At 39.3% G+C, this 13,280-nt stretch overlaps 1 protein-coding gene across 2 annotated transcripts in view; it reads left to right on the top strand.

Moving 5' to 3' along the window:
• Positions 1 to 12,952, top strand: part of MAN1A1 (mannosidase alpha class 1A member 1) — a 223,129-nt gene extending 210,177 nt beyond the window's left edge. The window contains exons 11-13 of one of the 2 annotated variants that reach the window (XM_065400578.1): positions 4,843 to 4,958; positions 9,269 to 9,363; positions 12,209 to 12,952. In XM_065400578.1, the coding sequence (XP_065256650.1) occupies positions 4,843 to 4,958; positions 9,269 to 9,363; positions 12,209 to 12,285 (288 nt within the window). In that variant the 3' untranslated portion in view covers positions 12,286 to 12,952. Of the gene's footprint in view, positions 1 to 4,842; positions 4,959 to 9,268 lie in introns of both variants that reach the window. The other variant, XM_065400579.1, reaches the window with a different exon arrangement.
• Positions 12,953 to 13,280: the final 328 nt, after the last annotated feature.

The following is a 13,280-nucleotide window of genomic DNA, read 5'->3' as shown; positions in this document are numbered from 1 at the left end:
CCCCCACCAGCACAACCTGTTCTGTCCTTCCGATATATTTTGTACCCTGGTATTACTACGTCCCATTGATTATCCTCATTCCACCAGGTTTCTATGATGCCTATTATATCAATATCCTCATTTAATAGTAGGCACTCTGGTTCACCCATCTTATTATTTAGACTTCTAGCATTGGTATATAAGCATTTTAAAAACTTGTCATTTTTTGGCTGTCCCCTATTGCATGACTTACTAAAGTCAAGATATATCACATCTATGGCTTCCCGCGTCCAAAAGTCTTGTTACTCTATCAAAGGAGGATTTTAGGTTGGTTTGATGTGGTTTCTTGACAAATCCATGTTGACTGTTACTTATCTTCTTCTAAGTGCTTACAAATTGATTATTTATTCCACTATCTTTCCGGGTACCGAAGTTAAGTGTCTGGTCTATAATTCCCTGGGTTTTCCTTATTCCCCTTTTTATACATAGATACTATATTTGCCCTTTTCCAGCCATCTGGGATCTCTCCTGTCCTCCATGAATTCTCAGAGATAATTGCTAATGATTCAGAGATCTCTTTGGACAGTTCCTTAAGTATTCCATAATGTGTTTGCCTCCTTGAAGACATTTAACTTGTCTAAGTAATTCTTTCCCTATTTCAGCCTCAAGTCCTACTTCATTTACACTGTTCACTTTGTTAGTTGTCCAATCACTGCTAACCCTTTTGGTGAAAACCGAAACAAAAACAGGCATTTAAAACTTCGACCACTGCTGCGTTTTCTGTTATTGTCTTGCCCTTCACATAGAGTAAATGGGCCTACCCTGTCCTTAGTCTTCCTCTTGATTCTAATGTATTTGTAAAATGTTTTGTTACACTTTATGTCCATAGTTAGTTTAATCTCATTTTGTGCCTTGGCCTTTCTGATTTTGGTGTTTTTTATATTTATCCTTAGTAATTTGACCTCGTTTTCACTTTTATATGACTCATTTTTGAGTTTCAGGTTGTTGTAGATCTCATGATTAAATCGGGAGTTTAATGATGGTTGAGTCTAATATGATGGAATCTAACAGACAGTGCTAGAGATCTTTCTTTGAATACCTGTAGGGATTACAGGGACTATCCTGTGATAGAGGGAACCCTACTAATGAAAGGAAAATGAGATTAATCTGAACTGTCTGTCACTTAACCATGAGAGTAATTAACCATTACAACAATTTACTGAGAGTTGTGGTGGATTCTCCATCACTGACCACTTTAAATCAAGAGTGGATATTTTTCTAAAAGATGCAGTCTAGGAATTATTTTGAGAAGTTCTTTGGGCCTTTGTTTTATACAAGAGGTCATACTAGATGATCCCAGTGGTCTCTTCTGGCCATTGAATCTATGATTCCACGGAGAACATCTGAGAGGGTGGTCAAATCTTGTTTCCTCACCCTGAAAATTCAGTTTTGTAAACAAAGTTAATTTCTTCTATAAACTTATTGTGGTTTTTTTTTTCATGCGCTGGTCCCTATGTCTATTCAATATATGGGTACGCAGGTGCATCATACACCTAAAACTGGAAAATCTTGCAAGTAATATCTGTTGGTCTGTGCCAGCATCGTGGATTGTCTCATGCTAAGCACCCACACTATCCTCTGCTTTTGAGTCCAGTCCTTCTGAGGGACATTTTCAGCCCAGAGGAGGATACTATCTCAAGGAGGAATTAAATCCCTTTTCTGACCGCACGCCAAAGCTTCCTTCCACTGACACTGACAGTACCTCCAGTGGAGACTGACCCAGCCTTCTTATCAGCTGAATCTGATGTCCTGGATGAACCACCACCCCCCAGAGAGGTTAGCCCAGACAGGGCTTCAGTAGTTTTGCTGGACCCCATCCTCTGCCCAAGCAAGGGATCACTGATATCCTGCTTTTGGGGGCCTTGCCCTCCCCCCCAAACCAGCTTTTGTGACCCTTCTTGCTGGCCCTATTGGAGTCCATGGGATCTTTATGCACAACACCCAGGACCTATGCACTCTACCAGAGAATTACTCTCCTCCTAGGCAACAGCAACTGGCTGTGCAGGAGTATGTGGAAGAGGAAGACGACAAGCTGGATATGCCAGTACTGGACATACCAACAGGAGTATCTTTCTCACCCAATGAGGCAATTACTCCATCTTCACCATCCCCACCTGATGACCATAAACAATATCAATAATTGTTGCGGAGGATGGTGGCAATACTTCAGATCCCATTAGAAGTTAAGGATATATAGCACAAGCACTTGGATACCCTGCAGCCTATGGGACCCAGTCAAGTAGCTCTCCCAGTGAATGAAACTATTATAGAACCAGCTAGAGTATATTGCCTACACAAGCAATGTGTACCCTATTCCCCTAAAAGGGCTGAGAAACATTATTTTGTGTTAGCAAAAGGGACAGAATACTTGTTCACCCACCCTGCCCCAAAGTCCCAGGTAGTGCAAGCAGCAAAGGAAAGATCCAGGCAGCAACACACTAAAACAATTCCTGTGGACAACAGAGTGAAACAGCTGGACCTTCCCATGTCCACAGGGTTTGTTTTTGGGTGTTGCTGCCTGGGTCTTTCCATGGCTGCTTGTACTACTAGTGACTTTGGGGCAGGGTGGGACATTATGGAGTTCAGAATCTCTATCTATGAGGCCCTGTTAGCGGCATATGACTTTGTGAACTACTCATAGTTCCTGGAATTCAAAGACAAACTCCCCCAGGAGGAAAGGGCCTAATCCCAAACCCTTGTTAAGGAAGGTAGAATCGTGGCTAAAACCTCATTGTAAACTGCAGTTAGCGCAGCTAGTACCCCATCAAGATGTATAGTGACCACAATAGTAATGTGGCGAGAGTTGTGGCTTCATCTTTAGGGTTCTCCAGACAGGTTCAGAACTCCACTGAGGACTTGCCTTTTCATTAAACCAATAGCTTTAGGGAGAAAACAGATGAATTTTTGCACTCACTTAAAAGACTCCAGGACAACTCTCTGCTCCCTGGGCATTTATATCCTAGCCACAAAAAGGAGGTGTCATTAACAGGTGTATGAGCCAAGTCCCTTCTGCAGTCTTTCTACCACCGAAGACCATAAAAATCACCACACAAGCATTAGAGCATGCAGAGCCCAAGATATGCAGTCCCATCCACCAGAGGCGGATTAGGGTTTGTGGGGCCTTGGACTAAAGCAAGTGGTGCCATCTCCACCTGTTTCCAGAGTCTGCTTTGGTGGCCAGCTTGCATATTCTGTGCACAACTGAAGGGCTATAACAATGGAAAAGTGGATACTAGACATCATCCACTTAGGCTACACCATCAAGTTTCTTTCCTCGCCTTCTAGAAAACTCCCTTCCAGCCCCTCTTCAAGAACCATTCTTACAAGGAGCAACACCAACAGAAGGTGGACTCTTTCCTGGTTCAGGGAGATATAGAGCAAGTGCCACCTCAGGATCAAGAGAAAGGGTTTGCTCAATTATTTTGTAGATCCCAAGAAAAAGGGAGAATGGAAGCCCATTTTTAACCTATGTCAGCTAATTTATTTATTTATTTATTTATTTATTTATTTATTTTTGCAAATTAAAATTCTGCATGGTTATGCTGGCATCAGTAATTCCCTTCTTGGAGAAAGGCACATGGTTTGCAGCCCTTGATGTGAAAGGTGTTTTCACCCATCCCACAGAAGGTTCCTCAGTTTTCTGGTAGGACAGGAACACTACCAGTTCAGAGTACTCCCGTTTGGGCTGGCAGCAGTACCCAAGAACTTTGTGAAGGTCTTTTCAGTGGTCACAGCACAGATGAGATAAAATCACTACACTGTCTTCATGTACTTGGACAACTGGCTTTTAACAGGCAGATCATATCTGGAAGTTGTCGACAACCTTTTCCTTGCACCACTTCCTGGCATACTTGGGAATGTGCCTAAACATGGAGAAGTCTACTCTGACTCCCAAGCATCTCATAAACTTTATAGGGACGCCCCTGGACTCGACCACAGTGAGGGCCTACTTCCCAGCAGACAGATTCCATACCAGGAGCAGTCTGATTAAAAACAAGTCACTCACAAACCCCAAACAGTCCAGGTCCATCTTTTTTTGCTAAGCCACATGGCCTCCTGTACTTACATAATTCCGTTCACCAGGCTACATCTCCGTTGTCTGCAAGCCTGGCTCAGGGCAAGATATACATCAGACAGACATAGCACAAATACCGTAGTGACAATCTCTATCAATGTCAGTGCTTCACTTACCTTTTGGACAAACCTGAAACACGTGTATTGGAGTCCCTTTTCTGCCTCCCACACTCAACGTGACAATAATCACGGATGCATCCCTCATAGGTTGGGGAGCTCACATGAGCAGTCACAAGATATGTGGACACCTCAGAAGGCCAGGATGCATATCAATCTCTTGGAACTAATGGCAGTCAGACAGGCCTGCAATGCATACAATCCCAATGTGCCTAGATAATGTCAGACAACATGACGACCCTCTTCTATATAAACAAACAAGGTGGGGCAAGATCCACTGGCCTCAGGTACCTGGTGCACATGCATACCCACATGTGGAACACAGATAGGGACCATCCCTCTCAAAGAACCTCCTTTTATAGGTAAGTCACCTCCATTTTTGCTTTTTTTCCCCTAAATATATAATTATGCCAATATATGCACTCTGTCAAAAGTGAAAATACAAGAATTCTAAATATATTTATCTAGTTCTGCAATTTCAAATCTTTCCCAAGGAGACTATGACAAAAAGGTTCTCATTTAGCTGCAGAGTAATTGGATTTGGCAGATTAACAGTAAAATTGACAGAAGATTAATTTTCTTTTACTTAATTTTTTTCTCTCATGAATTCAGGCACTGGAACAACATTGCAGAGTAGATGGTGGCTATTCTGGAATTAGAGATGTTTATAGCAACCATCAAAGCCATGATGATGTGCAGCAGAGTTTCTTCCTTTCAGAGACCCTCAAGTAAGTTAGCAAGGAGACTTCATTTATATTAATGAATCTCTACAGATCTTCTTTACAGATGAGTACTTACCATTAGTAGTCTTGACATTCAGGTAATGTAAAATCTGACTGGAACAATATGCAGCTTTTGTTATGTGGCAGGAAGACAGATTGCATGTTTATTAATAAACTGAATTCTGTGACTTTTGGAAATATCTTTACCTCGGTTACAGACATTTCATACTTACTGTTAAGAAATTACATCTCGCAATTCTGATAGGATCTAGTTATACATGCCAATACCAACACCACTGTTTTACCAGACAAGATGGTGAGATTGTCCTCTTGTACTGAATACTTTTTATGTTAACTATGGAGCAGGAAAAAAGCAACTAACTTTTATGGTAAATTCATACAGCCTTGATAAGAGAACAAAGAAGGGGCCCTCCTTCTCTTCTCAGCTTTTAATGAAATAAAGGAAATCTTGCATCAATCTTTTTTTCCCCCATTTCTTTCTATTCTTTGCAACCCAGCCTTGTATAATAACAATGTAATCATGCAGTTTCTACTGAAAGTGTATTTCCCTAGTGGGTTTTTAATTTTGTGTCCATATATGTGGGATTTTTTAAGAGCATAGTGTACAATCTAGTATTCTGCCTCCATAATACAGTCCTTTAAGTCATCCATGTAAGGATTTTGACCAAACAAAATTTTTATGGCTTCTTGGAGATTTTGCTGTCAACTATCGTTGAGCCAACAGGGTTTCTGATTATATTAGTTGTTGTAACCCAGTCTGAAACCATGCTCCAAAACACACTTTTGTGAAAGAATAAAAAAAAAAAACACGTAACAGTCAAACACCCTTTTTGACAATCTTCTGCATAGGGAGGACTGAAGAGATCAGCTTTTTCTGAAGCCTAGCATCTCCCACAGTTTTCCTTCATATGGGCTATTCCCTTCCTGTCTGCTGTTTCTGGACGCAGTTCAAAACTGTAGCATAGCCTGTGCTAGCCACGCCCCTTTCTCCAGCCTGCTGTCAGATCATCTGCCTCCACAACAGCAGTCAGTGGAGGTTCCCTTTGTTTCCAAACTTTCCTTTGCCTTCGTATTTTTGGTTTGTTTTGTTTTCGGGCTGTACTGAGCACCCTTCTTTGGCCTGGTCTACACTGGGGGAGGGATCGATCTAAGAATGCAACTTCAGCTACAAGAATAGTGTAGCTGAAGTCAACGTATCTTAGATCGAATTAAAATTACTTACTTCGTGTCCTCGCGGCGCTGGATCGATGGCCGCGGCTCCCCCGTTAACTTTGCTTCAGCCTCTCGCACTGCTGGAGTTCAGCAGTCGACGGGAGAGCGATCGGGGATCGATTTATCACGTCTACACTACACGCAATAAATCGATCCCCAATAGATCGATCGCTGCCCGCCGATCCGGCGGGTAATGTAGACGTACCTTTTGTTCTGTCCTCCACTCCTCCTCTTAAACCAGGTATTTAGAGGCACATGGCTGAAGCCACTTGGAGTTCTCTCTTTCAGGGATGGTACAGCAGCCACATGAGCACTGGTCTAAGCCTAAAAGGTGCACCATCTGTGAGGCAGCTTTAACAAGCTTTACAGAGGGCAAGTTATGCCTTGCCTGTTCTCAGCCAGCCAGCCCTAGCACTGCTAGGATTCAGAGTTTTGAGTCAGACAACCATGTTGGTACCCCATCTCCTCAAGAAACACAGAAAAGCCTGATCAGGGGAAACCGCAGAATAGGCAGAGGTTGTAAGGATGAGGGAGGACTTTATTCAGATGGCCAAGAGGGTAAGTCCTGGGACAATTCAGGACCATAAGGATAAGACACTAGTAGGGCTTCCAGTCCTACCCCAAGTCCTGAAATGAGTCCTAAGTGCTCTCGGGGTGGAAGCAACAGTCAGCCCCACCTTCCTCTCAGCTTGATTCAGAAAACTAGCAGTGAATTCCCATCCCCCAACCTGGGGGAGTGGGAGTCTACACGGGAGGACTCCCAAGAGAGAAATTTCTAGACTCATGACCCTGTGCAAGGCTAGCCACAAAAGACCCCATCCAGGGCACAGCCCGCTGGCCATGCTTGCAAAGCATGTAAAAAAAATAATTAAAATATCCAAAAGAAATTAAAGGGTGGTAAGAAAAAGTACAAAAAAACAAATAGGTATTCATCCTCTGATCCAGACACCACCTCCTCTACCGAGGAAGGAGAGCTATTATCAGACTCTGATTATAAGCAGGACACAGACAAAATGCAACCAAGTTTTCTCCCCTGCCCCCCCTTGAGAAGCTTGAAGCCATGTGTAAAAAGATTGTATCCATGATTCAGTTTCAGCCTAAGCATGCCCTCAAGCCTTAGAGCAAATACCTCCCTTCCAAATCTTGTCCTTAGGCAGCAATTCCCCTGCATGCATCCTTTGAGGAGGTAATCTGGGGGAGAGGGAATCTCCTGAAAGGAGTAAATATGTTAACAGCCATGTTCTCAACTTCTACAAGCTTCAAGAGCCGAAGAATGCTCTCACAAATGTACTTAAGGTTGATGCTGCCATAGCTTCTCTAGCAAAGGATATGGTTATTCCATCCAAAGGGGACTTATTCCCCAAGGATCCAACAAATAGGAAGGTGGAAGCCAACCTGAGAGCAGTGTCATGGCTGGAGGACCTTAAAGCCCTTGCAGGCAGAGATCAATCCAACTTTACATCTATACATCATGATGCATGGCAGATACGTTAGTGGATGCTATGAGGTTTTCTGCCAAGGCCATGGCATCCAGCTCAGTACCCAGGAGATGCATAGGACTTCCTAGCTGAAAGATAGATACTCACTCCAAAAAACTCCTGTGCTCATCTAAATTCACAGGATTTTTCCTCTTTGGAGAAAAATTGGACAAAATAGTGGCTGAAAATGCTGCCAAACTTTCAGTTCCTTCCCCTCTCCAATTAGTGCTCTAAGAGGGGACTGGGTCAACATTTTACTTGAATAGTTACAGTATAAGCAAGGACTCACTGCACCTAGTTACTTTGTTGGCATTGGCCAACACTTTTGTTGGCATAATCACTTTTATTAATTATTTTTTACAAGTTTTTACACAGCTTTGGAATGAATCCTCTGGCAGCAGACTGGAGAAAGGAGCGTGGCTAGCACAGGCTGTGCTACAGCTTTGAATTGCCTCCAGTAACTGCAGACAGGAAGGGAAGAAATTTTCCATTTTATTAGAAGGCAATTGAAATCAGAATGTTCCAAAGCTATTCTAATATGTTTTAGAATATATTTTTAATGTTTTTGTTTACTTTAAACAGTGGCACTGGTTCATTTAACCAGGTACTTTAAAATGAGAAACATACCTGACGGCTTACAAATATTCTGATTTCCATTGCCTTCTAAAGGGAAAGCTGATCCTTTTGGACCTTTATAGCCTTGGGAGCCTTGCGTACACTGTTCCTGTCACCAAGGAAGTTCCACCTGTGTTATCACCATTGGGAAACCTTTTCAGACAAACCCTAGTGTAGACGCAGCCAAAGTGGCAGCCTCAGCTGAAAGTGGCAACTGCACTATGCACTGAATGACAAAGGTGAAGAAAGATATAGGGATTTCTAAAAACTATTTTGACTATATTTTGCTATACAACTTTGTAATTTGAAAAATGTAAAGTACAGAGGTAATAATTAAAAAGTTAGCATTTACCAACAGTTCCCATGCAGTGGAATTTGAGTGTACAATTTATATCTGTACTACAGTGTCTCCAAGAACTCGGTGTGTAACAGTGAGTAAATGTTGTTTTTAATGGTGATTATTATATTACTGTTAATATATTCCTATTTAGTAAACATTTACCCATGGTATTGTTCCAATCACTGTTTTTTATTTAAATATCATGCCTTGAACCAAATCATGCTCTTACGAGTAAGGCAAACAGGATTTGACATGCAGTACATGCACTCAGTTTTCTTTTGATGCATGTGGTAATTTATAAAAGCTTGTCGTGACAAAAAAGAATGAAACAGAAAAGGAAGTGCTGTTTAACTTTAAGAACCTAGACTTTATATCTTTGTTATTTATCAAAACAGGAATTTTTACATCACCACCTGCTACTGTCAAGCCTTGAAGCCAATTTTAATTAAGTAGTCCCAATGCTTGGTGCCAAAACATTAGTAAATGTCACTGGTTGATAATGTTTTACATTAGATCTGCTACCTAATATTTCCATCTATAGAAGTGGGGCATTAATATTTATCTGTGAAAATGAATTAGTTCCATCTTTCTCTTCTTTAAACCTGAGGTTATTTCATGGTGCTGTCATGTTACCTGTTTTCTCTTGCCAGGTACTTATACTTACTCTTTTCTGAAGATGATCTTCTTCCATTTGAACATTGGATCTTCAACACTGAGGCTCACCCTCTACCAGTTCTTCACAGAGATGATGGGAAGAAGGAAGAAAAACACAAATAAAACAATGTTAAGTTAATTTTTGTTTCATTCCTTAGAAGTTTCTTTCCAGTATTGGGCACACAATGCAGTTTTACTTAAATTCCTGAGATATTTTGAGTTTTAAGCCAACTGTTTTGCAGTCTGTTACATTTGCCAGTAAATATTTATGAATGAACCTAAATTCATTACAGCAAAACTTTTAATCTTATTTTTCCAGCTGAACCACTTTTTTTTTTTTTTTAAGAAATCTGACGTCTCTAGATTTCATTAAGCTGCAGTGTCATCTTTGCCAAATAGAATAGAGGGGTCTGCATGTTACTTGTTTCCTATTATACTTTTGATTTGACTGCAAAATTCTTTCCTCCTCTATGAGGAGATGTCTGCTTTAAGCTGTAATATTTTGCCATGTTGCAAAAAGCCATAAAGAATTAAGTATAAAGAGCTTTTTTTTTTCGTTCTATGTTAATTTTTTTTGTCTGTCATCTGAGACAAATCTTGTAACTGTGACAGCCTCTTCTTATGCGGGTCTATCAATTGGTAAAATATCTTCTGAAATTTTTAATTATCAATGAAGTCTACGTAGGAATAGTTTCATCTCATGCAGACACAATTCTGTTTAAAACTGCAGTGTACTTTGAATTGAACCTAAACATTTTTACAAATCCATTACATTAGTTGGACAGATCCTAGTTTTTATTAAAACTCGCCGTTTTGTTTTTGTTTTGTTTAAAATATCACTGCAAACTGAATTGTTTCTTCCATTTTCTAACTAGAGTTACTATCACTTCTATAATCAGTTTGGTATGAGCAAAATAAACAATTGAAAAACTGGCAATATTGAATTATTAAAAAGGGAATCGTTTCTTATTTATAGCTATTTACGTAATCTGTTAGCTTTTTCATTTGACTGGATGTGTGAGATAAATGAGATGTTATGAAATTCTTTCTAAAGTTAGGCTGCGAATTATTCCAATCAGAGAATGAGAGATGATTTTTTTAATCTGCTGTGATCTTACTTTTCAACAATTCCATTTGGTTTAGATTGTGACCTAAGACAGTCAGCTGGAACAAAGTAGTTTAATATAGATTATCAGAACAGGAGTTCTGAATAGCTCAAAGAAAACTTGTCTTCTTTAAAAAAAAAAAAAAAAAAAAAAGTATTGTTTGCATTGGAAGATGGAAATTGACCGGCATACAATTAGTACATTTTGGAAGCCCAGAACAAGGATGACCAAAGTTATAGAAATACAACATGTTTAAAAGTATTCTTCTGACATAAGGCCTAGATTACCAAGAAAAGTTACTTTCAATGGAATCACCAAAGGGAGAAATCAGGCACAATTCCTTTTCTATTGAGATGTATTTTGGAATAGTTTACATGAGTAATTCATATGGATATTAGGAACTTAACTTTTGATTTGCAGACAGGATGACTGTACTGTATGTTCAGAGTAGGGTGTGACCACTGGCTTCCCAGCATGAAAAAGCACACTATTAGGTGGTGTGACTGCAAAGAAGCCAACATGGTTCAAAACAGTAATTCTCAATATTCTTTTAAATAAGTGCATATGATGACTCAAATATCCTGCTTAGTCGTTTAGGCACTATGGTTCCACAGCCGTAATTAGGTATAAATCTTCTTTCACAAAAGAACAAGACCTTTTTTTCCCCCTTAGTTCTGGAAGTGCTGCAATATAGGTTTTTCAGGTAAAAATTAGGGACAAAGGAAACTTATTACCATTATGTCCTGCATTTTGGAGCAAATCCAAATAACTTCCTCTGCAGATGCAGAGGGTCCTTTGCAGCCACACGTGTTTGTTGTTCCACTGGATACAGAAAAGGGTGCGTTTCCCATGCCATCTGCCTGGGTGGAGGCAAGGCTGGAGGATCCACTGCTATGCTGATCCTCTCCCTTTGGGGTTTGGTGGGAACATAAAGCCTTTGTGAGGCTATGCATCATTGGGCTGAGCCTGCAGAGAGGACCTGCTGGGAGCTACACAACATGGGTGTGGAGGGAGTTTCCTGTGCAACACACACATCTGCCTAGTGCCCTGCCTGGCTACTCTTAATCAGTGCTGAGCTCAGGATTTGAGCCTTCATTATCCATATGTCTTTGTTCATTTAACGAATATCAGTGACAAGTAGTCACATTTTTAGGTATCTTGTATTCGATAATCCTGGCTCCATTAAAATGCATGGTAAATCTCCCATTGATTTTAGTGGGCCAGGATTTTTATCATTTGAGGATAATATTAACTATGTCATCCTTTTCATTATGAAATGCCCCGATATAATACAAGATGTTTTTAAAAGGAATACAAGTCCTTCTAATTTTGGAGTAAAAACTAATTTTTTTACTTCCTTCCACTTCCAAAAAAAAAAAAATGGCAATATTGAATTTTTATCCAATTACTTTTAGTCCGTAAACATCTTATGCTGCCTGCTGTGTAATTTTTGTGTGCGCGCTTCGGTGGGCCTCATTTCTTTTAGTCAGATAATAAAACCAATAAAATCAGAAAAACACAGTTTTTGGAGACATATGTTTTGTTAACTTGGTTTTTACATTTTCTTGATCAGAGTCTACTCCAAATTGGGGGAAATTTATTGTACGTACAAATTTCCCTTACTCCCAGCAAATAAAGGTAAAGAATGCAAAATGGTTGTATAAATTGGGTTTTAAGTGTTTAGATATTTAAATTTCATGTTGATTTCCCTGGAATACAGAAATTTTGAAGGGTATAATTTTTCTGGTTTGGGAGTTATGATTTGAAAGAGCACAAAGTTGATACGTGATTCTGTTACTGACAACATATTTGGTATTCAGGTGTACAAACTGCACTGTACTGTACCTTTTGTAAACTATGTAAGTAGACAAGAAGATTGTACAACATGTAGAATCTGCCAACTGTAAGAAAACCCTATTTTGTAAGTTCAGGAATATTGATTTTTTAAAAAGAACCCCAATACACCAAAGTGTGAAATGTTCTAGTGATCACCATTTAATCAGTCAGCTTTTACCAACAGTTACCACACAGCTAAAATGGTATTTTCCTAGTACTTACAATATGAAATTAACTGTGTGGAAACTGCTGATTTGAAGACCACTGTATATGTAATTGATAATTCATATGGAAGAGAAACTGCTGAATTTTGAAAAAATGTAAACAGTGTATCCAGTATCTTTGTGAAGACATTGCCTAAATTCTCATTCCTTTTCAGCATATAACAGTTCAGTTAAGTTTACATGTTAAATTCTAAATGGTGAATAATTTAAATGGCACTTAAATTAAGTTGCAGAAACAACAATTGTTTTGATTGTTTGTGGAATTAATATTGCATATGTTTGTTGTCTGACAGTTCTACAATACCCAATGACTCACTATTTCTATGGTGACTTCATCATATATATTATCCATTTCTATCCATTAAATTGTTTTTGATTTGTACATATTCCATTTAGTCTTTTCCACCTTTATATAAATCTCTGATGTAATGAGACACATAACAGATCAAGATGCTTAATTTTTAAGAACTATATTTGTAAAAATTTCTCTATTGTGAATAAAGTCTTTTAATATATCTGTTCATTTTGTTAGTTTATTCTTTGTTATACTAAGTGGTTGAAGGCACTGTATATTACAAGAATTACAGTATTTCAAAGGCTTGTAAATAAGTGCAGAAGTAAATGCAGTAATCTGCTTCATAGCCCTGGTTGGGACACTGTTCTGCTGAATTCTGATCAGTAGCGCTGATAAATGCAGAATACTGCTAATCACTTATTAAGGTATTGTAATTAATCAAAAAGTACCAATTAATGTCTGTGAAATAGGGTATAGAATTGCTGCTATAACAAAAATCTGTGGACACTACATCAGTCCTATTGAAGAAATATCTATTAGTAACAAA

The sequence above is a fragment of the Emys orbicularis genome, chromosome 3 (genome assembly GCF_028017835.1).
Source record: "Emys orbicularis isolate rEmyOrb1 chromosome 3, rEmyOrb1.hap1, whole genome shotgun sequence".
NCBI classification, from domain to species: domain Eukaryota; kingdom Metazoa; phylum Chordata; order Testudines; family Emydidae; genus Emys; species Emys orbicularis.
Note: the sequence above shows the minus strand (reverse complement) of the source record. Positions and strands in the feature narration are given on the sequence as shown.